The sequence below is a fragment of the Temnothorax longispinosus genome, chromosome 2 (genome assembly GCF_030848805.1).
Source record: "Temnothorax longispinosus isolate EJ_2023e chromosome 2, Tlon_JGU_v1, whole genome shotgun sequence".
Taxonomy (NCBI): domain Eukaryota; kingdom Metazoa; phylum Arthropoda; class Insecta; order Hymenoptera; family Formicidae; genus Temnothorax; species Temnothorax longispinosus.
The window spans coordinates 3,175,835-3,197,683 of record NC_092359.1 but is presented as its reverse complement, the minus strand read 5'-3'; the positions used below and the strand labels follow the sequence as shown (position 1 = coordinate 3,197,683).

General features: G+C 39.7%; 3 protein-coding genes across 9 annotated transcripts in view; 1 reads left to right on the top strand and 2 right to left on the bottom strand.

Moving 5' to 3' along the window:
• Eip78c (Ecdysone-induced protein 78C) overlaps positions 1-13,638 on the top strand; it is a 71,524-nt gene extending 57,886 nt beyond the window's left edge. For 2 of the 3 annotated variants that reach the window (XM_071771835.1, XM_071771832.1), the window contains exons 4-8: positions 890-1,031; positions 2,490-2,884; positions 3,179-3,496; positions 3,783-4,167; positions 4,919-13,638. In XM_071771835.1, coding sequence (XP_071627936.1) covers positions 890-1,031; positions 2,490-2,884; positions 3,179-3,496; positions 3,783-4,163 — 1,236 coding nt within the window. In that variant the 3' untranslated portion in view covers positions 4,164-4,167; positions 4,919-13,638. The remainder of the gene's footprint in view (positions 1-889; positions 1,032-2,489; positions 2,885-3,178; positions 3,497-3,782; positions 4,168-4,918) is intronic. The other variant, XM_071771834.1, reaches the window with a different exon arrangement.
• A 1,226-nt stretch (positions 13,639-14,864) lies between these two features.
• On the bottom strand, positions 14,865-17,158 carry LOC139809144 (glycerol-3-phosphate phosphatase-like). Of its 4 annotated transcripts, none has more exons than XM_071771843.1 (5): positions 16,422-17,158; positions 16,202-16,295; positions 15,885-16,146; positions 15,548-15,799; positions 14,865-15,470 (listed from the first exon to the last, which is right to left on the bottom strand). In XM_071771843.1, the coding sequence occupies exons 3-5, from the start codon at positions 16,120-16,122 to the stop codon at positions 15,127-15,129; spliced, it is 834 nt and encodes a 277-aa protein (XP_071627944.1). In that variant the 5' UTR covers positions 16,123-16,146; positions 16,202-16,295; positions 16,422-17,158; the 3' UTR covers positions 14,865-15,126. The 4 variants fall into 4 exon arrangements, with proteins under 4 accessions (XP_071627944.1, XP_071627941.1, XP_071627942.1 ...); XM_071771840.1 differs by having other exon boundaries at positions 15,885-16,133; XM_071771841.1 differs by having other exon boundaries at positions 15,885-16,133; positions 16,429-17,158.
• A 147-nt stretch (positions 17,159-17,305) lies between these two features.
• Positions 17,306-19,055, bottom strand: LOC139809143 (glycerol-3-phosphate phosphatase-like). 2 transcript variants are annotated; one of them, XM_071771838.1, is made up of 5 exons: positions 18,598-19,055; positions 18,451-18,541; positions 18,135-18,383; positions 17,801-18,049; positions 17,306-17,730 (listed from the first exon to the last, which is right to left on the bottom strand). In XM_071771838.1, the coding sequence occupies exons 1-5, from the start codon at positions 18,610-18,612 to the stop codon at positions 17,372-17,374; spliced, it is 963 nt and encodes a 320-aa protein (XP_071627939.1). In that variant the 5' UTR covers positions 18,613-19,055; the 3' UTR covers positions 17,306-17,371. The 2 variants fall into 2 exon arrangements, with proteins under 2 accessions (XP_071627939.1, XP_071627940.1); XM_071771839.1 differs by having other exon boundaries at positions 18,667-19,055.
• Positions 19,056-21,849: the final 2,794 nt, after the last annotated feature.

Below are 21,849 nucleotides of genomic sequence, written 5' to 3'. Positions count from 1 at the left end.
CAGGATATTGGATGCTGGATATACGTTAACGTTGTTGCCTGACGCTGTTACGAATACCTTTCATCAATTAGCACCGATAGTAATATGCCAATAAACCGATGCTTTCTCGATTGCTCGGGACTCATCCATATGCCGTTTCTATTATTCCATTACGTCAGCGCGAGCAATTCGCTTCGTAAAGTCACAGCCGCCTGTTGTTTATGTGTTTATGTAACACAACATTGGTGAGAAAAATAAAGCTATATCGAGCATTCCGATAAATACTGATGAAATATAAACGAGAAAACAATAGTTATTTCGAAAGTTTATATATTAAGATATTTTATTCAAAAGTATTGAGCAAATTATTTGAACAAAGCGAGGGTATATATAACGTGTTGATTAATTATTACTTATTATTCATTGCAACACAAATTCCGATGTAATCACAACAGAGAGAATTTCTCATCCAGAAAAATGTGCGATGTTTAACGGATTTTTTGGTGCAATTTATTAAAATAGTGTCGGAAGTTAAAAATTTAGCAAATATGATAGCTATTTGCGGAAATCTTCGCTGAAATAAAAATTGACAAATTTAATTTTCACAGAAAATTTAGAATATATTATTTAATATATTATCTGATTATCACTTGTTACTAATTGGAAGCATACCAATTCCGATGTAATCACAACAGAGAATTTCTCATCCGGGAATATAAATATATGAAGCGCGTTCGAGAACTTGCTTTTCTCATGAGCGCATTTTCCGTTATACGTCTCACTTTTCTTACACTCTCGGCGTTACAAAGAAGGGCACGGAGTGTCGTATTTTATACGCAGAGAGATATAATTAACCTCGCGACGGTTTATGGGATCGTTATTAATAGCGCTTCCTTACTTCCTGTTTCAGGGCTTCTTCAGGAGGAGCATACAGAAGCAGATAGAGTACAGGTGCTTGAGGGACGGCAAGTGTCTTGTCATCAGATTAAATCGGAACCGTTGCCAGTACTGCAGATTCAAGAAGTGCCTAGCCGTCGGCATGTCCAGAGACTGTAAGTACCGTGTTCGCGCTGCCGTTTAACACTTTTTACACTTCGTCTGGAGTCTAGACAGTCGGCAAATTTGGAAACCAATATATCAATGAAACCTCGAAACAAACATTATCGAATATTTAATTCGCGCACAGATTTTGTACTTATAAAGAAATTGATAACCAAAATACATTTTCCAAAAGATTGCGAGGAAAATAAAATGTTTTTCATCTCTTCTGCTGATTCTATTATTTTGTATAAGATAAAGTATATCAAATAATTATAGTAACTTACGAGAGATACATTGACGTCGAGTACTCCAAAAAATTATTTAAAAATGTATTATTGTAAAATGATATATTGTTTAAAAATTTATATACATATACTATCTCTTTTATCCTTATTGTATTAGAAAATTTTGGAAATAGAAATTTTTATGACAGACAATGAATTGTACATACACGTAATTGTACATAGACAAAGAGAGAGAAAATGTTTATTAAAAGTTAAAAAATATTCAGACGAGATTGTATGTTAATTCGCCAGTTATACTTATGCCGTGCGTTATATGTCGGCTTTGATTCCTCGCGCGTATGTCAGAAACGAGCTCACGAAAGTGCGCGCGATGCTGTTAGAAATTCAAAACAGAATTCTACGAGATCGCAATTCTGGCCGTCAGTGATGCAAAATCTACTTGTCGCCCAGAAAGAGAGAGAGAGAGAGAGAGCAAAGTAAACCAAAGGGCAGGCGTGTACATAATTAAACGTCAGAGTTCCAGGGGCGCAATACTGGTCCTACGTGTACGACGTGCGACCTGCGACCTGCGAGTACTGCTTCATTATCGTGTCACGTGTCGCAAACGAAATTGTAACGAACTCACGTAGACTCGGGTGTAATAATCTAGAGGAACGCAAACGAGATGGCTTTCATTTACATCCTCGTGACTCAACTTTCGGAAATGTTCAAACTTCTGACGTAAAATATCTTGAGTCCGCGGCGTTTAAATCAGGAATCCATGGAACTAATCAAATCTACCTATAAAATTACTTTGAGTCGTAAGACTTTTATTGTCCATGTTCCTGAAGCTCGACTCGCCGAAGAGCCCCGATTTTTAATCGGCCGCAGTCCAAAAACACTTTAACATTTTCGCGAACGAAGAATTATTTAAGTTTCCGACAAGAAAAATTACCCTCGCTCTTATTATCGCACGGAAGCCCGGTGTGATAACACTTTGACAGATAAACAGCTTACTTAAGATTGTTTGTGGAGAATAAAAGACAATTACGTTCTTTCGTTAAAAAGGGACATTTGCGAAAATATCTTTAATTTTATCGAAGGTTTTATTTACTTAAGATCAATACCAGCGAAGAGAGCGTCGTCGTATTCGCGAGGAGCAAAAAACATCGGTGAATAATTCCCGATCGAATATCTCTCGAGATCTCCCTAGCGATCGTTCTAGCGTTGCCCGTCTCTTTGCAGCCGTGAGATACGGCAGGGTGCCGAAACGCTCGAGAGAACGCGGCCCCGAGGACACGATGGCGACGACCATGACGACGACGACGACGACGACGACGATGGCGGCCATGGAGATGCAGCAGCTGACCACGCCCGATACCGGCAACAACAACGCCAGCAACAAGAACAACAATAACAACAACAACAATAACAACAACAACAACAACAATACCCAGAGCCAGAACGCGATCTCGCGGGTATCGTCGGCGGCGGTGGTCGAGGCTGACCAGTCGGACGCTGATGTGAAGCAACTGGCCGTGTACGATGTGATTCATCAGGTGTCGCAGGCTCATCACGCTCATTGCGGCTTCACGGAAGAGTCCACCAGGGGCCTCACGAGGAAACCTATGATAATACCGGTGAGCCATTAGATAATGAAAAAGGAAACTAATTTGTTGCGACCTAGAACGTCCAGTCATCAGTAGTCGTCTATTATAATAATAAATTTAATAAATAGAGATCCATGTATTTTCTTCAAAGATCTTTCGTTGATTGAAAGGGTGAAATAGATACTGCCGTTACGATACGCTATTGTTTTTCTCTTTTCGGCGCAGAGCGGAATTAGTTTAATTTCTCAATAACTCATTAGCGCGAAGACTTCCCGCTGGAAGTGGTAGCAAACTCGCAGGTCTGTTTGTAATCTTGCTGATTAGGCGAGTAATTCTTCGCAGCCCACCAGCCCGGAAGATCCGGAAGCGGCGTCCTCGACCGCGGAGACGGTCGAGTCGCAGAGGATCTGGCTGTGGCAGCAATTTGCCACGAGGGTGACGCCGTCGGTACAGAGGGTGGTGGAGTTCGCGAAACGGATGCCGGGATTCTGCGAGCTCTCGCAGGACGACCAGCTGATCCTGATCAAGGTCGGCTTCTTCGAGGTGTGGCTCTGCCACATCTCCAAGATGACCACCGACAATTCGATGACCTTTGAAGACGGCACCTACTTCACTCGCCAGCAGCTGGAACTGATGTACGAGGTGAGATTAAAGCGAAGACTAAATTAGCATAATTTAGCTCGTACTGATCTGATTTTATCTTTGATGAAGTACACGGACTTGTACTTATTTTCCTAAGTCTCAGTAAAAAATCATACTTTCGGATTCAAATTTGTTATCTATCGCATAAAAAATATAGAACTGATTTTTTTCTGTTAAGGAATAAGTAGAAAATAAAATAATATATTTTAGACATTCTATAACGTCAATTGTTATATTTATGCACGATTGTTGCAATTTTATTCGATCTTTTGCGATCTTTCGACAGCTCGACTTCGTGTCCGCGCTGATGCAAGTCACGTCGTCGCTGAACGCCCATCAACTGACCGATACCGAGCTGGGCCTGTTCTCGGCGGCGGTGCTGCTGAACGAGCGACCGGGACTGAACGACGTCAAAGCCGTGCAGAGGCTGCAGGATCGCGTACTGGAGGCGTTGAGGGTCCAGGCAACGCGGCCCTCCGGCGAAAGTGCCGGCGGCACGGTCACCGCGATCACCAACGTCTCGCAAAGGATACCCGAGCTGAGGGCGCTCGGCGCCAGACACGCCAATCTTCTAGATTGGTTCCGCAGGAACTGGACGAAGCTCAAGTTACCACCGCTGTTCGCCGAGATATTCGACATTCCCAAGTGCGAGGAGGATTTGCAATGAAAAGGTAATCTTCAATAATAAATTAATAGAGACCGGTGTCGTGTGAATAAAAGGGGAGGAAATTAGATTTTTATTCGCATTCAGCAAAGCGAACGTTTCGTAAAGATACGAGCAATGAGAAGCACGAATTCTGCATACAGCTCAATAATCGATAGCTGACTTGACATTTGCAAACGAATGCTTTAAAAGGGTATTTATATGAAATACGAGATTTATGTTTACGCTTCATGCCTTTACTTTTAAACAAGTACTCGCTTTCATCTTCCGCTCGCTTTTATCTTCCTTTACTTTTATTCATATTATCCAATGTAATTTCAATTTTTTCTCGCTTCTCTTTTGGTCATTTGATAATTCAATACTTTCGATAAATAAAGTCTGCTAATGTGATTTGCTTTTTCATCATTTGTATCATGATAGGGATTATAAATTAATGTCCACAGTGCGAAATTAGCGTGAACTTTTATAATAATCCAATATAACAATGCAATCTTAATTATCTTGATGCAATTGCGTCAAACGGTTTAAAATTAAACTAATAGATTTAGTTAGTTTTCGTAAATCGTGTCTGCTTCTGTTGCTTTGACAAGTTTCTTTACAGATATTAGTCTAATTTGTTTAATTGTCGTTTAATGTCGATAAATTAAATTTTGTTGATAAATTAAACTTTGTTTGTATAAAATGTAATTAAACTTCGTTTAATTTATCTAATTTTAAGATTTTAAATTACCGAATACAGTGAAATATCCTTTGTTTAGCAGCCTCCGTAAGCTACAGCGAGGTAATTCGAGACCGATGATGCCGTGATGTCGGCCAGAAACTTAATCGCCCGAGCGCTCACCGAGGCCGTTCTGAATATCTAGAATCGTTCGTTTTAACTCGTAGAGTTAGCGAAACACATCTAACACGATCCAACGAGAAGAACAAATTCGAATTGCATGAAGAACGGGCGATTGAAACGAGGAATGACGCATGTGAAGATCGACTGTCTATCACAAAGGATATAAGAAAATTAAAGAGAAAAGAAAAGCGAAAACGCGATTGTCAACGGCAATTCCTGCTGACTTGTCGCGGGGAATATCTCGGTCGCTCAAAAGTTAGCGGGAAAGGAAGAATTTTCGGCCGAGGGATCGCGAAAGACGACTTGCTGTACTAGAAAAGAAAGAGAAAGGAGAAAGTTACAGACGCAATCGTCGATTATCTGAATAGCGAGATCAAGCAGCCGACACTAGCGTGAATTTCTGGTAGCGATCTTCTAAGGAATTCCCCCGATCGAGAACGTCTCGATCGCTCCAGCGAATAACAGAAGATGATCTCAAGGGAGGAAAAGATCACCTTTAAAGGGCCGCGCAAGCAATAAGCTGAAACTTCTCTGTGCAAGCTCCGCGCAAGTTCGGACGACAATTCGCAGGTGCAATTTGCTCAAATTCAACGGAAAACGGCTTTGTACTATTCGCCAAGCAATAGCACACACGCATTACAGCACGCGCGCGTCTCCGAACGGGCGTATACTTGAAATACTCAATCGACGAGGGAGAGATCTTTCGTGCCGTTTTGCCGCCGCGTCAAGTAAACGGGGATGGCTGTTTTAACGAGCGTTGCGATGAGAGAACAAACACAAAAGCGTAAGTCGAGTCATGGACGTCCGTTCGTGCTCAAAAAAGATTCTGTCCTTTATTTTTTTCTTCTGTTTCTTTAAATAATTCTAAGATGTAAAGATAACTAAAAAATATATATATACAGCAGCAATATTATATATATATATATATATATATATATATATATATATATATATATATTGCGTGCAGTACCCGTCTGAGCGGCTAGAATGGAAATCGGCCAAAAGATAGCATCAGAAACACCAACTATACTCAACGGACATATCAGAAATTAAGATTATAAAGTGTTCCCTCGTGTATTAAGCGTTGCTGAGCATGTATGTATCTCTTGTAGGTGTCGCGCCGTAATTGCGATCAGTTCGAATTTCGATGTTGCAGACACGTGAAAATATTGAATTTTGCGTTTCTGTATTACACGTTTTATAATTAATTCGTAATAATAAGGTATTCTTAAATATATGTTAATACATATATATAACTATACGAAGAATTGAAATGCCCGCTGAATTGATATATATAATTTTAATTTCTTTGTTAGATTTTTAGATCGCTAATTAATCAATCGGGACACATTTACCCGTGTTCTCAACATCGAAGGTCGAGCTTGTCATCGTTTCTGATCCCTGATTTGTTGCGACACTGAGGTGGTGATGAACGATTGTACGGCCGCGTAAATGTAACGAAACGCGCGTGCGATTAGGCACGAGGCTCACGCGATACAAGCGCGAGCACGCATACATATACGCATACAACAACTATGAGCTTACGTATGTAATTAACGGCGCACGGGCGCTGAAAGAGGAAGCGTATACAAATTTCATGCTATAAGGCTCGAGAGGAAATCTTTATAGGACGTATCTTCTTATAGGCGCATCTGCTACGAATTTCAATCTATGCAATCTCTATTTTTATTACTCGACAAGTAGAATAGCGAATTATATCTCGATATACATATATATAATTATATATAATTATATAATTATATATAATATATATAATTATATATCGTCGCGCGACGCTTCGGGAAACTGTTCCGGGCGGAAGCGCGCAAGAGAGAGAACCCGGAGCGCAAACGGTGATTCGGATTAAAGTTCCTCAATTAATCACGCGGAAGATTTTGCACGTTTACTCGTCGCGGCAAACCGACGTCTGTGATCTGTAAACCGCGCCCCGAGAGAGACCAGCGAACGAACGCGATGAGTCCGGCATTTTATACACGTGCTTACGAAATCGTGCGGAACGAGCGCGTACCGGCGACACACAGCCCACACATACACATGACACCCAGCGCGACACGCAACGCGAGACGGTCCAGAGAACTCTTTACCTGACTCGCGATTCCGCGCGGAACGATCCTGCGGCGAGCGCGACCGGCTCTTCAAACTTTAAACACTAATAAACTTTCTGACAATGACTAGCGTATAATGCATAACAATATATATAATATACATATATATATAATCGCAGAGCGTGTGTGCACGTACTTGTGCACGTTTGTTGTGTGTGCGTGTGCGTCTGTGTGCGACATGTGCGATGCGCGAGTGCATCGAAATACTCATCCGTGTAATAAGAGAGCAAAAAAAAAGTTTATTGATATAGATATCACTGTTTTACCTATGCGCCGGGCGTGCTTAAAGTAACGACGTAACCCGGGTTATTATCGCTATCACTCAAATTTGAAAGAGGAATCGAAGATGCAGTCCTTGCGATATTAGAGGAAGGAAGGAAGAATTTCCAATCTTTTATCACTCTATCCCTTTTTCTCGCTCTTTCACACTCTTTCTAAGCGCTCACATCAAGTTGTGAATAAACATATCATACTTAATATATTGGACAAAGAGGATATCACCGTTTAATATAATATAAATATATATATACAAATATATATATAGGAGAAATATATATATGTATATTACAAAGGAACATTATATTGAAGCTATGCAGAAAAAAAGAAGTAGCTGTTAATTAACGCGTTAATGTCGAGCGAATCGCAAGGTAGGACATATCGGTGATTACAACGCAACGATTACGATCACGTGGTAGTGTTCTCTCGCTTTTATATTCTAATCATCGTAATCGACAGTGGAAGGTCTCTCGTGATTCAATATAAGTCGAGCGTGCGTGACTTGGCGCTTATTGATCGTTATATTGTTTCCGCTTTCTATCCGATCATTGCGATACGAGAAAAATGTCGATTGGAGTTTCAGGGTTTTCGGATAAAATTTCGAGAAAGGATATCTCCGGATGAAATCCAATGGCGAGAATCGACAGCGACATCGACGTCCCTTGGCTTGTTAAAATTGAAGGAGCGTGCAACGGCATAATTTTACAATTTCAAGGAATTCCAAGATTCGAAAAGCTAAGGAAAAAAGAAAGAAAGTTGGGGATTTCTTAAAACATTAATTTTGTGTTATGTCACTGTCTTGGTGCAAATTAAAAATGAGAAACATGAATAAAGAAACGATAAACGGATAAATATTATATTCTCGTCTGAGATCGACATTTTTCTCCGGTTACGTCACGGTCGTGCTCTTCAAAATTTCTAGTCCCACGAAAATTATTCGCCGAGGTAGCAATCGTGAATTGAAGAGGTGTTCTGGCGAGCGTTGCTGGAGTATATAATTAAACGGCCAAATACATCATAGTAATAATATAGCGTAATATCGTATTATTATATGATAAAAACAAGATAATTCTCTATCTGTCTCTGTCTCTTAGCGACGACGCCGGTCAATCGTCTTTCGTCGTCCTTGCGTAGCGCCGATAGTGTTCCTTCGTGTTCTTGCCGGTTATCCGCGCGCGAATTGATGATGTTCCACTTTTAGGGAATGTGTTCCCAGGTCCTTTCGCCCTGACTTCGCCCAGATCTTTCGCTCTGCTCGCCGGCGGTTCTTCGTTCTTCGACTTCTCGTATAGCGTAAACGCGACGATTGGCCGGTACGGTAATAAAGAAAAGAAACACACACGTAAGAAACGGAACGATAATCGAGTTGGTGTATTCTGAAACTCCGGTATAATGCGGGAAGGTCCGAATAAGAGCCGGATCGCAGACGTTGATGCGTTAAATATTCATGTTCCAACGTATACGAGACTGAGTTTACCGAACGGGATTCAGAGCGAATCGAGATCATTGTAGAAACAATCATCAACGTAGACATACTTTCCGCTAGCAGCCTGGTTCTTATCGGACTTTCCCTTATTATCATTTTATGTCGAAGAGCCTCTCTTCATTTTCTCCTATTCTTTTGAACATACTAAACCAGCTTGAAAGGACGGTCCTTCTCTCTCTTTTTCCCACATCGCCAATTTTCCTCTCGTGTTTCGATCGAGACGCAATGTTCACCCATTCCTTTAGTCCTCTCTTCCCCCCCTTTAACCCGCTCCCCTTTCGTCATCCCCTGGACTTTCCTAATTTCATCTTTCGCTTCGTCTCTTTTAGATTTCGAGATTCGAGATTTCGGTCATGGTGCTATAGTGTCTGTATATATACTTATACAAATCGTTGGTATAATCAATATCGTTACGATTAATATTATTGCGGTTATAAAATCCGATTATTATCGCTGTGCTCCTCCCACTGCTATTATCATTATCATCGATACGTTTATTATCATTACTGCTACCATCATTATAACTATTATTACGATTATAATTATTATTATGGATAAAGATATTATTATTATTATTGCTATATTGAATGTACTTATTAGTGATTATCTATATTGACGTTATATATCGTCAGCGGCGCTATTTAAGTCGAGGAAAGGCAAACGCTAGTATGATAAGGACGGTCCAAACGGTTTTTCGAAATACTTCTATGTATTCCGCCCGCAGTTGCTAAGACTACATACATAATAATCGCTCTTCGGTTTAATATAGATTCCCGGTTACATGCCGCATTATGCATACCCGTTCTCTTCGACACGCATCAAAAGCAACGACATATATACATCCATAAATATACAAGACGGCCACAAATTCGTACAAACAAAGTTCTGTCAACAAATTCCATGGAGCCAATTTCGTCTTGATTCAATTCGTCACCGATTCTAGTTGAATTTTGTTCTGTTTTCGACTTGCGAATAGATATCATCAATATTAAATATTTTTCAAAATAACATTCTGTTTAATTGAATCAATTTAAAAATAAAACGTTATTGTCTATTAGTCACGAAACTCTCAGGTCGTTTTATAAAAAGTTTTATATTTTCGAGTACTCTGACATTTGTGTTAAGAAAAAAGATTGATTTTAAATCGATTAAAGAAAAAGGAGATTTTATTATGTCGAGCATTTTTGTGCGAATTTGCGTCTGTCGTGTAAATATCCAAAGGCGCTTGACGAAAGAAGTTGACAAATTGCGAAGGGACTTTATCCCTATAAGACTCGTTTATATTCGCAGATTCTTTAATTTATAAAGATAAATTTGAAAAAAATAAAAACTGATTGCTCGATTCAAATACTCAAAATATATTTACCGAATGTTAAACTTATGCTTTATCAAGCGGCTTGGACATATGTGAACAGTGGTCAACGTATAAATAGTGAATACTGAATATGTGCTCTCCTGAATTTAAGATACTTTATATTTTTCAGTGAAAATTTTCAAAAATCCCACTTTCGTTAAAATTATTATCACTATATGGTTTAAAAGAGAATACATATCAAGGTGTATTAATCTTCGCATTATTGCACCCCGTGAAATAAGAAATATTACATAAATAAATCTTATCTCTTTATGCGAAGAAACGATGGGCCGAATTGTAATAAATGTTTGTTCCTATTTACATGCTCGCCACTGTACGTACATGCATATACAATGTATCCCAGTCATCGCGCGCTTTCTCGTGACCTTAGATCTGATGAAATTCTGTCTGGTTAATTATTAATCCTCAAATTAATATTTCGTTGAAGGAAAGTCCACTTGGAAATTATATGAGAAATGAAATATTGTTATCTATTTGCAAATCTCGCAAAGAATTACTTCGATTAAATTGAAACTAAATGACTACCTAGATCTTGTTAATTTTTAATTTTTTTATTTTGTCTTGAGGTGTTCCTCGAAGTTTAACATCTAGCATTCGCAGTAAAGAGAAAATGCGCGACACTCTGAATACACATATATACATGTACATACACATATACATTATTAACGAAAGACGATGGCGACGACAAGAATAATGGTAGCGACTGGCGTGCCAAGGGAGGCGGGAATTATTCTTAAAAGAATACATAATAATATATATTACTATACATGTATAAAATATAATATAAACGAAGATAAAACGATATTAAGGGTAACTACGACAAAAAATGACTGCTCTATACTGCTAAAGTACAAATGTTTTCATTTAGTTGTTTTATAAGACGATATCGATCTGTTAGGGCTCGCGTTTATATCTCGCATTTAGCGCTAAACGCGACTGTCGCGGGTGGTTTTTATTTCTCTTAATAAAAAGTTGCGTGTAAAATGTTATATGAGATTAAGAATTTAGATGACTGCATACAGAATGTTAAATATGAGATACAAACGCGGGTCGAAGTTTATAGCGCGTCGGCTTGGGCACACATACATATAGTCCGGCGCGTGTACATATATCTGTATTTATTTGTTAATCTCTAAACGTGTGGCTTGCCAAAGCCACGCGTGTATATACTGTACATTCATACAGGATATCGCAAAAATCGTGTAGTCTTTCCATCAGCCGCAATTTCTTTTTATCAGGTTGAAGTTGATCGTTTTGCTGTAAATTTTTGCAACATCATAATTTTTCACAGCTCTAATTTATTATAAATTTATTTATTATAAAATAAATCATCAAATTCAGATACATAAAACGTCTGTCTGAAATAATAATTAGAATTTCAATATGATCCATTCTAAAGTTTTAATTCGCATTTTTGCAAATTTAACTTTTTGATTAAAATTCACTGATTTATAGGTTTATTTTCTGATTTTATGAAGAAAAATTCGATTCCAAATTTAGTCAAGTCGTCCTCGAAAGTAAGCAAGCCCCGTACATTTTTTTTTTTATATCCTGTATGTATAAAGCATGCATTCATACGCACACATACACGCATATCACATAACATATTCTTCTACTGCTATATATTCGAGCGCATGACGTGCATCCTCTCCATTTCGTCCATTTCGCGAAACATAAGGTAATAATGTTTGACTTTTTTGTCTCGTTGACAATCGTGTAGTAGCGTCACACAGCGACATTCCAGCTGAATGAACAGATCTTTATTTAGAGTTTATGAAAAAATACAGAGTAATTCAAATCTACGTTGCTCGACTGCGTATTGTACGTGGAAGAAAAATAAAATATTTTGACTTACTAAACATCGGCAGATATGTATATTATTAAGTGTAATTTAGCACACTGACGATATCTATATGTAATAAATGTTTTTATATTTTATTCTCTGTGATCTAAGCACAGGAAATATTATTATGTCTTCTTAAAATATTAGACAATCAAAAGTTGTCCTGAGGCATCAACTTAAGCGACGAAAAGATTTCGCAGAATTGTACAAATTTTAAGAATATATTTATAAAAAACAGAAGAAGTGTCTAATGTACCAATTTCTTCATTTTTAATTACAAGTTGAAAATTGAAAGATCTTTTATGCTTCTTGACCGATAATTCATCCATATTATTTTATTTAAAAAAAAAAAATGTTTCTCAAATTCGGTGACATATGTTTGAATCACTCTGTACGGTCGTAAGTCGTTTATTGACGAAATTACAGTATATTATTAATTTTTGCAATTCCCGTTAGAGATATCTATCGAACGACCACCGTGTGTGTTTGTGTGTGTATGTGGTTTCATTCGAGTGTGCATGTGTCGTGCGTATGCGTGCGTGCATGCGTGCAAGTGTGTGTGTGTGTGTGTGTGTGTGTCGTCAGTCTTAATTACTACTCCACTTATAAAAACATTTCAGAATGCTTGCGGCGTAACTTATCATTATGAAATGAGAACATTTTTTTCTGTACCAGAGAGATCTAGCGAGCGAGTGCTGTAAGAACGATTAGATTTAAATTCGTTGATTTGTATTATATCTGTAAGTGAGAAGTTTATCGATTTATTGTCTTTCTCACCCTCTCGTTAGGACTGCTCGTTATTATAATCTTGTCTCGTTATAATACAGCATTGTAATGTAAATGTAGCGATGGTAACATTCGTCAGTTTTTCCAAAGGGTGTTGGAACGACCGCGGAATCGTTTATGTGGAATCCCTCACACGTCGTTCTTCTTATCATATATCCGCTTTCTTCTCCCCGTTATACATGTAAACCGATCGACACCGCAAGATATTAGATTCCCTCTTGTTAAAACCGTTTTCGATTACCTACAAATACACGAGAAAACTTGTGCCAATTACAAGACTAATCATTAATTACGTAATAATTCATAGAGAACGAGGGAAGCGACGACGATTCACGAAATCGAAGAGCTTACTTTCGAAGGCTCAAGTATACATATCCTTAAAAAGGTGAAGATTATGCGTAGCAAAGCTATATATGATGCATAATTTGTTTTTAACGCGCATTCACGACAGCTAAAAGGTAAGCTCTTCGATTGCAATACACCAGCGATTCTACTTAAGTGATCGCACATATCGAAATACATATATACTTTTTAAGGCCGTATCAATGTTTAATCGTCCATGGGATACGGGATCCCCACGGACATGTGTAAACTAATACAAATTTTGCCTCCGAGAGGATAGTGTAGCATGGCAATAAAAAAAAAAGCGATCGTATGCTTTCTTCAAGCGTATCTCTGTTTTACATATTTCGAAAAATTAGAACTCTCTCTCTTTCTCTCTCTCTCTTTCTCTCTTTCTCTCTTTCTGTCGTTACAAAAGATTCTGACAACATTTTTGAATGCAGCGTAAGAAAATACGCAGGAAAGAGACAAAATATTACATATAACAAAGATTATGTTTACTAGTGTTATTATCGCGTGTTTTTCTAGTCCGCGAAAGATTTGTGATATATGTTTCAAAAAGAGTATAAGAGAAATTATTTATTGTTACAGCCGATCCCCTCGATCGACGTGCCGCAATGCATTTCGTTGTGAAATTGAAGGCGTACCTTGAATGCGTTATATCTTTCCGACGTGTATCATGAGTGAACTGTGATTTACGCTGAAACTTCATATCGAACTTTTAAACGATCCGACCGACGTAGGGGAACATAGTCCGCGAGGGCGGCTTCGACGGTCTCCGTAAAACAATCTGAGAAAAACGTACGGGTTCCTTTGTATAATGTGCACCCCCATTGCGAACGTTACATATGGTGGTAATGAATGTTACGCTGTCTCGCTACAATACTTACGCATCGAAAACCGTTAACGATTTAGCTGTTAAAAGATTTTACGACTCGTGCTCTACGAAATCGATATTTGGATGTGTCTATGTAAAATATAGGCATGCACACACCTCTGATTCTCCTCTCCGCAGAGATTAGGGGCAAGACCCTCCGATAAAACTTAGAAAGTAATAAAATAATATATACAGATGTACACGAGACGAGATGAAAGACACACATATACATACACAACGGATACACACACACACACAAATACATACGTACCACGCTTCTTTTATATTATGATATATATAACGCGTTATAAATATATTTCATTGTTATGAGTTTACGACAAGCTCTAGGTAAGGATTACGAATTCGCATCTCTCTCTCTACCATTAAGTTTACCATTATCATATATATATATATATTTGAATAATATATATTGTATTATCACACAATCTTTTTGCACACATCCTTTCATCCTCTGCCAATTTATCTTCCTTTCTCTCTCTCTCTCTCTCTCTCTCTCTCGCAGTACTCCTTTCTCATCCAAAATGTGCATCATCCCTTTCAAAAAAGGTGTACTTTTTCATATAAAAGGCATTGCCAAAATAAACATGGGGTTGGAAGATTTAAAGTGGAAAATTTACTTTCTCGCTTTGTACCTCCGTCTAAACTCGGAACATCCAAGCATTTTCCCTTCATTTTTATTTCCCTCCAACAATCGCACTTTATCTCCGAGGAAAAAATAAATCAAGATGGGCTGCAAGATCTTTCATTTAATATTTCTTAAAATTTATACACATAAGAGAGAATTCATTGGTTCACATAATTAATATAAATAGTTAAAATTTGTTGAAAAGATTCTGTTAGGTAATTCTATTCACACAAATATATATATGTACATGTATGTGTGCATGAGATACATTCTATATACGTACGGATTTGTTCTAAAAAGTCGCATTATCTTTATTAAAATGTTATAGCGCTCATACTTTCCTTCTTCACGGGCTAAATCTTGCGAATTTATGACATTTCAGTTTCTAGTTCTTTTAAGTACGGTAATAAATCGCCAAGCGCGTCTATGTAGTAATTCGGTACGAGATCCCGTTCTTCCTGTCGCTCGGACTGCTTCCATCTTTCGACGTCCGACAAAGCAGTCACTCCCGTCAGGACTAGCAGAGTCGTAAAACCGCAGCGAGTTCCAAAGAGTATATCGGTATTACACCGGTCTCCGATCATCAAAGTACGCTGGGGGTCAACGTTAGATCGTTCCATCAACATTTTAGCCATATATTCATCCGGTTTACCCATAATCACCGCCTTTCTCTCTGAGCAACTTTCTATACATCTAACCAGGCTTCCCGTACCTGCATCGGAAAAGTCACAGATTTTCAATTGACAGCGTGTTGTAACAGCAGTCACATAAATTATTTAAAACACCTACCAGGTATCACGACATCATTTAAAACTGGAAACCTCTCGTCCGTGTTAGTCCCAATGAAATGTACATTGGCGTCATTCAGATACGTAGCCGCTTTGACCATTTTAGGATAACTGAAGTGTTCATCGAAACCGACTATAACCGCGGCTACCTCAGGGTCCTTCTCGAAAACGGAATATGGGACATTCTGCTTAATTGGGTCCGGCCCTATTCCGCAATACGAGATACCAGCCTGCTCCAATTCCTTGGCGATCGCTGCAGATAAAAATTGATATCAGAACAGAGACAATTGCATAATGTACATTTCATAATTCCATTGACTCGTGGACCAGGGCTTCACCTTCGGAACCAATAACGTAGACCTTCTTGCGAAAGCCCAAGCTTTGTAGATAAGACGCTGACAGGTGAGCGGTGCACAGGATATCGTCCTTGGTCGCCTCAAACTGCAGGACCTGGCACTTCCCCACGAGGTCGTCCCGGGTCTTCGTGCTGTTGTTCGTCACGTAGAAAACCCGCTTGCCGAGCCTGCGGAACAGGTTCACGACGTCCGCCGAATGCGGCAGGGGCGTCATGTGCATCCATAGCACGCCTGAAAGAGAGACCTGAAGAATCAAACGTCGTATCGACCCCGCCTTAGCCCCGCAATCCCTCACTCACCGTCGCAGTCCGTCAGCACGGTGTCGAACGACTTCAAGAATTTCCAGACGTTCTGACGTGCGAGCGCCTTCACGTTTATCGCGGACATTATCACCTACAAAAGCGACGACATGTATCACGGGGATCGGAACGACGAAACTGGACATATATCCGTTTTATCGCCATCGGGAACCTTGTACGTATTATCGGGTGATAACCCAGATAACGGTCCGGCAATTACCATTTACCAGTATCCGCGCGCATCAGACGCGTGACTCGGCACGGATCAGCTGAGATCGCACACTGTCACTAGTGCCACGTGTTACTTCGTAAAAAAAACAGTCGGACCCCTGCCTGCCTACGCCATGCGATATATCGATTTCTCGATTTTAATTACGAATAGATTAAACGTGGGGTTGGAAGATTTGAAGTGGAAAATTTACTTTCTCGCTTTGTACCTCCGTCTAAACCAAAACCCGGACCATCCAAGCATTTCCCCTTCATTTTTATTTCCCTCCAACAATCGCACTTTATCTCCGAGGAAAAAATAAATCAATATAGGCTGCATGATCTTTCGTTTAATATTTCTTAAAATTTGCGCACACAAGGGAGAATTTATTGATTTACATAATTAATATAAATAGTTAAAATTTGTTGAAAAGATTCTATCTGTTAAATAAATTCTATTCACACAAATATATATATATATATGTATATGTACATGTATGTGTCTATGAAATATATCTATTTATATATATATAATCAAATGTTCCGACTGACTCATCAACGTACAGTCCAAACCCCTAAACCAAGAACCATGAAATTCGAGGAGTATATTCCTTCCATGACGTTAGCACTCGCTAAAAAAGGATTTTTAGAAATTTGACCCCTAAGGGGTGAAAAGGGGTAAAATGTGCTTTCACGACTTTCTCAATATCTCTTGGGCCCGATGAGATATCGACTTGGTTTTGCTTACAAAAATTACCCATACAAAACATAATTCAAGATTTTGCCCTAATCAACCCCTAAAGAAGCAAATCTAAATTCGGAGGTGAATTATAGGAATCCTTTGCATACCGTAGCGAAGCAAGGGTGTATCAAGCTAGTATTCCATATATATACGGATTTGTTCTAAAAAGTCGCATTATCTTTATTAAAGTGTTATGGCGCTCATACTTTCCTTCTTCACGTCTAAATCTTGCGAATTTGTGACATTTCAGTTTCTAGTTTTTTTAAGTACGGTAATAAGTCGCCGAGCGCGTCTATGTAGTAATTCGGTACGAAATTCCGTTCTTCCGGTCGGTCGGACTGCTTCCATCTTTCGACGTCCGACAAAGCGGTCACTCCCGTCAGGACTAGCAGAGTCGTAAAACCGCAGCGATTTCCAAAGAGTATATCGGTGTTGCCCCGGTCTCCGATCATTAAAGTACGCTGGGGATCAACGTTGGATTGTTCCATCAACATTTTAGCCATATATTTATCCGGTTTACCCACAATCATCGCCTTTCTCTCTGAGCAATTTTCTATACATTTAACCAGGCATCCTGTAGCTGCAAGTCACAGATTTTTAATTGACAGCGCGTTGTTAATAGCAGTCACATAAAGTATTTAAATACCTACCAGGTATCACGACATCATTTGAAGCTGGATCCCTTTGATCAGTGTTGGTTCCAATGAAATGTACATTGGCGTCATTCAGATACGTAGCTGCTTTGACCATTTTAGGATAATTGAAGTGTTCATCGAAACCGACTATAACCGCGGCTACCTCAGGGTCCTTCTCGAAAACGGAATACATATTCTGATTAATTGGGTCCGGTCCTATTCCGCAATACGAGATACCAGCCTCCTCCAATTCCTTCCCGATTGCTGCAGACAAAAATTGATATCGGAACAGGACAATTGCATAATATACATTTCATAATTCCATTGACTCGTAGACCAGGGGCGTTACCTTCGGAACCAATAACGTAGACCTTCTTGCGAAAGCCTAAGCTTTGTAGATAACTCGCTGACAGGTGAGCGGTGCACAAAATATCATCCTTGGTCGCCTCAAACTGCAGGGCCCGGAACTTCTCCACGAGGTCATCCCGGGTCTTCGTGCTGTTGTTCGTCACGTAGAAAACCCGCTTGCCGAGCCTGTGGAACAGATTCACGACGTCCGCCGAATGCGGCAGGGGCGTCTTGTACATCCATAGCACGCCTGAAAGAGAGACCGGAAGGATCAAACGTCGTACCGACCGCGCTTCGTCCCGCAATCCCTCATTCACCGTCGCAGTCCGTCAGCACGGTGTCGAACGACTTCAAGAATTTCCAGACGTTCTGATTTGAGAGCGCCTTCACGTTTATCGCGGACATCACCTACAAAAGCGAAGACATGTATCACGGGGATCGGAACGGCGGAGACGGATATATACCCGTGTTTTCGCCATCGGGACTTTTTACGTATTATCGGGTGATAACCCGGATAACGGTCCGGTAATTACCAGTCTTCTTCTTCTTCTTCTTCTTATAATTTGGCCGTCTAAATAAGGCCGGGGCTCCACTCGTCGTATAAGCCGCAAGCGGCGTAAATTACAAAGGTTGGAGGCCTCGAAAGGCGCCGGTACAAGGTATATACTGATAGTCGAACAATGCAGATGGTGACAGTCGCGATACTTTACAAAAAAGAAATTTCTTCCGGACAAAACGCGTCTGAACACGGTCCAATTCGCCAACCGACTCCGGTAATTACCAAGGTCGGTAGACGCGGCGCCGGCGTAAACACGGCGCGACGACAGTATTTACCGACCTTGGTAATTACTGCGCACATCAGACATCATCCAGACGCGTGACGCGACACGGATCCGGGATCAGCTGAGATCGCACCATGGTGGAAAGCAGTGGAAAGTTCCACCGTGACTGACTCATGACCATGGTGGAAAAACACAGTGACGAATTTCATACGGTTCTGCGCAGATGCCAGATGCAACCATTTTTAAGTGTCAGTTTCAAAACATTTATGCTAGGTCTACAATGCGAGTCGTAAAGTCGTGAGTCGTAAGAATTGACCAATCACTATCGAATTTGAGAAGAATAATCGACTGTGATTGGTCAATTCTTATGACTCACGACTTTACGACTCGCATTGTAGACCTAGCATTAAGGTTGTACCAAGTGATATTGTGACATATCATCATGAGTACGTGTTCAATAAAAACGTGTAAAAACGATTCTCGAAAGAATTCAAAAAATATTCATTTTTTTCGGAACCCCAACAGAATTATTGATTAATCCAGATAACGACTGGTTTAATCATATTTCTAGAGGAAGAATAATCAGCCCTTGTGTCGAATTATTTGAAACAGCGAAAATTATGGAAAAGTTATTTCAAGATTATCATGGTTCTTCTATTTGTAAGACAAAAATAAATAAGTGAAACATAAAAATAAATAAGTAAGGCTGCGGTCCACTTGACGCTACAAATTCTTTGGAGCGTTCTTCTTCTAGCTCCTTCTCATAGACTAACAGGTTTTTCATGTAATTGTTGGAATCTAGTTTTTTACCGTCTGCACTCTCTCTCTACACTGGTTGAAACAACGAGACATAATATAAGCCCATAGACTTGTATACATTAGTTATTCTGTTCTTACATCAGAAAAGAGACATTTTAGTGTTTAGTGCAACATGGCGACCATAAGTAAAGTTATATCTTTTTGCAAAGGTATTATGCTCGATCCAACTGGCCAAATTGTATTGATCACAAAACGCTACGTTTCGACCGCAGATTTCGGTCCTTTTCAAGCGTATAGAAACAACTCATTAGTGAATCTATTCTGTAAAGGCCGAAGCACAGACTTTTGTACAACACAAGAGGTGCTTTGGCTTTAATTCTTAATAGTTTCATTGTCGTTATATTTTCCCACGCTCTGACGTATGAATAACAGTGTGATTACGAGGGAGGCAATGGACGCGTTCAGCAGACACAACTGTTGAGTTCGTCTTATCAACACTCTGCGTCGATTGGTTGGTTCTAAAAGTAAGAGCCAATCATGTTCGACCGCTACTGAGCGGCTTGGTTTGCTGAACGCGACCAATGTGGGGAGCAACATCCGCGCGGCGCGGCGCGGCGCGGCGCGCTCGGAATACCTACTGCCACCTCCTCGCTTATCATGCTTTGCTGATACATCAGGAGTAAATTTCCGTGGTTTCGCACCGCGAAATTTACTCCTGATGTATCAGCAAAGCATGATGAGCGAGGAGGTGGCAGTAGGTATTCCGAGCGCGCCGCGCCGCGCGGGTGTTGTCACCCCACATTGCCTCCTCGTAATCACGCTGTTATTGGTCAGAGCGTGGGAGCCTACTGCCCCTCCTATGCATACCTGCCAACGCTCTGATTGGCCGTAGGCTGGGCATCCTCGTCGCGTGCCCGGCGCGCCGCGCCGTTCCAATGGCGATGGGTAATAGTGGGGGTAGACGTGCCGCTGCTCGAATACCTCTACTAAAACCTCCTCGCTCAACATGCTTCCCGCGTAACAGGAGCGATTTCTGAGGAATAATTCTCGCTTTCCTCATATAACCTAGAATTCTTTTCATAATTTTTATGATCTTTCAAACGTCTTAACGAATGCATAATACATTCTTCGCTATTACTTATTAATAATTTAATATTAAATTAATATGTGTTTATTAAATTAGTAATGTAATTATATTAATTACTTTTTCTTAAATGATATATGTATGAATAAACTGCGAATGCATCGCAGTGCTCGCCGTGCTTGTCGCCGCGGAAAAGTAAATGCTCTAAAATGCGACAAACGACACGGATATATCTCGAGAAATACGTTTATTTTAACATTGTAACGTATTCTTTAATGCGAGGCATGCTCTCTCGAACAATATTAGACACTAAAAAGTTTTTAAATGCTGCTGCATAATGTTAGACAACGAGAAAAAGGTATTGTCGTTGGACGACAAATTCGGAGCTTCGAAATACGATAACTAAATGAATCGCGAAAAATACGTTTATTTTAATATGGTTATGTATTCTTTAATGCGAGGCATGCTCTCTCGAATGTGATTAGACGATAAATAATTATAAAATGCTGTTGCATAATGCTAGCCAACGAGAAAAAGGTATAATATAGCTGCGAATGCCGACGGGCAGCGTTATACGATAACTAAATGAATCGCAAAAAATACGTTTATTTTAATATGGTTATGTATTCTTTAATGCGAGGCATGCTCTCTCGAATGTGATTAGACGATAAATAATTATAAAATGCTGCTGCATAATGTTAGACAACAGAAAAAAGGTAGCGGCGAATGCCGACGGGCAACGTTGGACGACAAAGTCGGAGCTTCGAAATACGATACCTAAATGAATCGCGAGAAATACGTTTGTTTTAATATTGTTATGTATTCTTTAATGCGAGGCATGCTCTCTCGAATGTGATTAGACGATAATAATTATTAAATTAATTTGGTGCCAACAGATAATCGCTCACCGGCTGATCGAACGTTTCCCGACTCCCGTTGCATTGCTTTTCTGCAGTCACGCATTTAAACGCGTTATAAAACGCAATTCAACATTTTTTTAATTGGAATGCAAAGCAGAATTTAAACACGTAAAATTCAATAAATATATTGCAACATGCAAAAAAAGAGAAACAAAAAAACTTGGCAATAAT

Bases quoted from the DNA above. Each gene is read 5' to 3' on its own strand.
- LOC139809144 (XM_071771840.1), bottom strand. The intron at 16,134-16,201 runs GTGAGTGAGGGA...TCTCTCTTTCAG, and splicing joins CGTGCTGACGGACTGCGACG to GCGTGCTATGGATGCACATG. The intron at 15,471-15,547 runs GTAGGTGTTTTA...TTTCCGATGCAG, and splicing joins AAATGATGTCGTGATACCTG to GTACGGGAAGCCTGGTTAGA.
- LOC139809143 (XM_071771838.1), bottom strand. The intron at 18,384-18,450 runs GTGAATGAGGGA...TCTCTCTTTCAG, and splicing joins CGTGCTGACGGACTGCGACG to GCGTGCTATGGATGTACAAG. The intron at 17,731-17,800 runs GTAGGTATTTAA...TGTGACTTGCAG, and splicing joins AAATGATGTCGTGATACCTG to CTACAGGATGCCTGGTTAAA.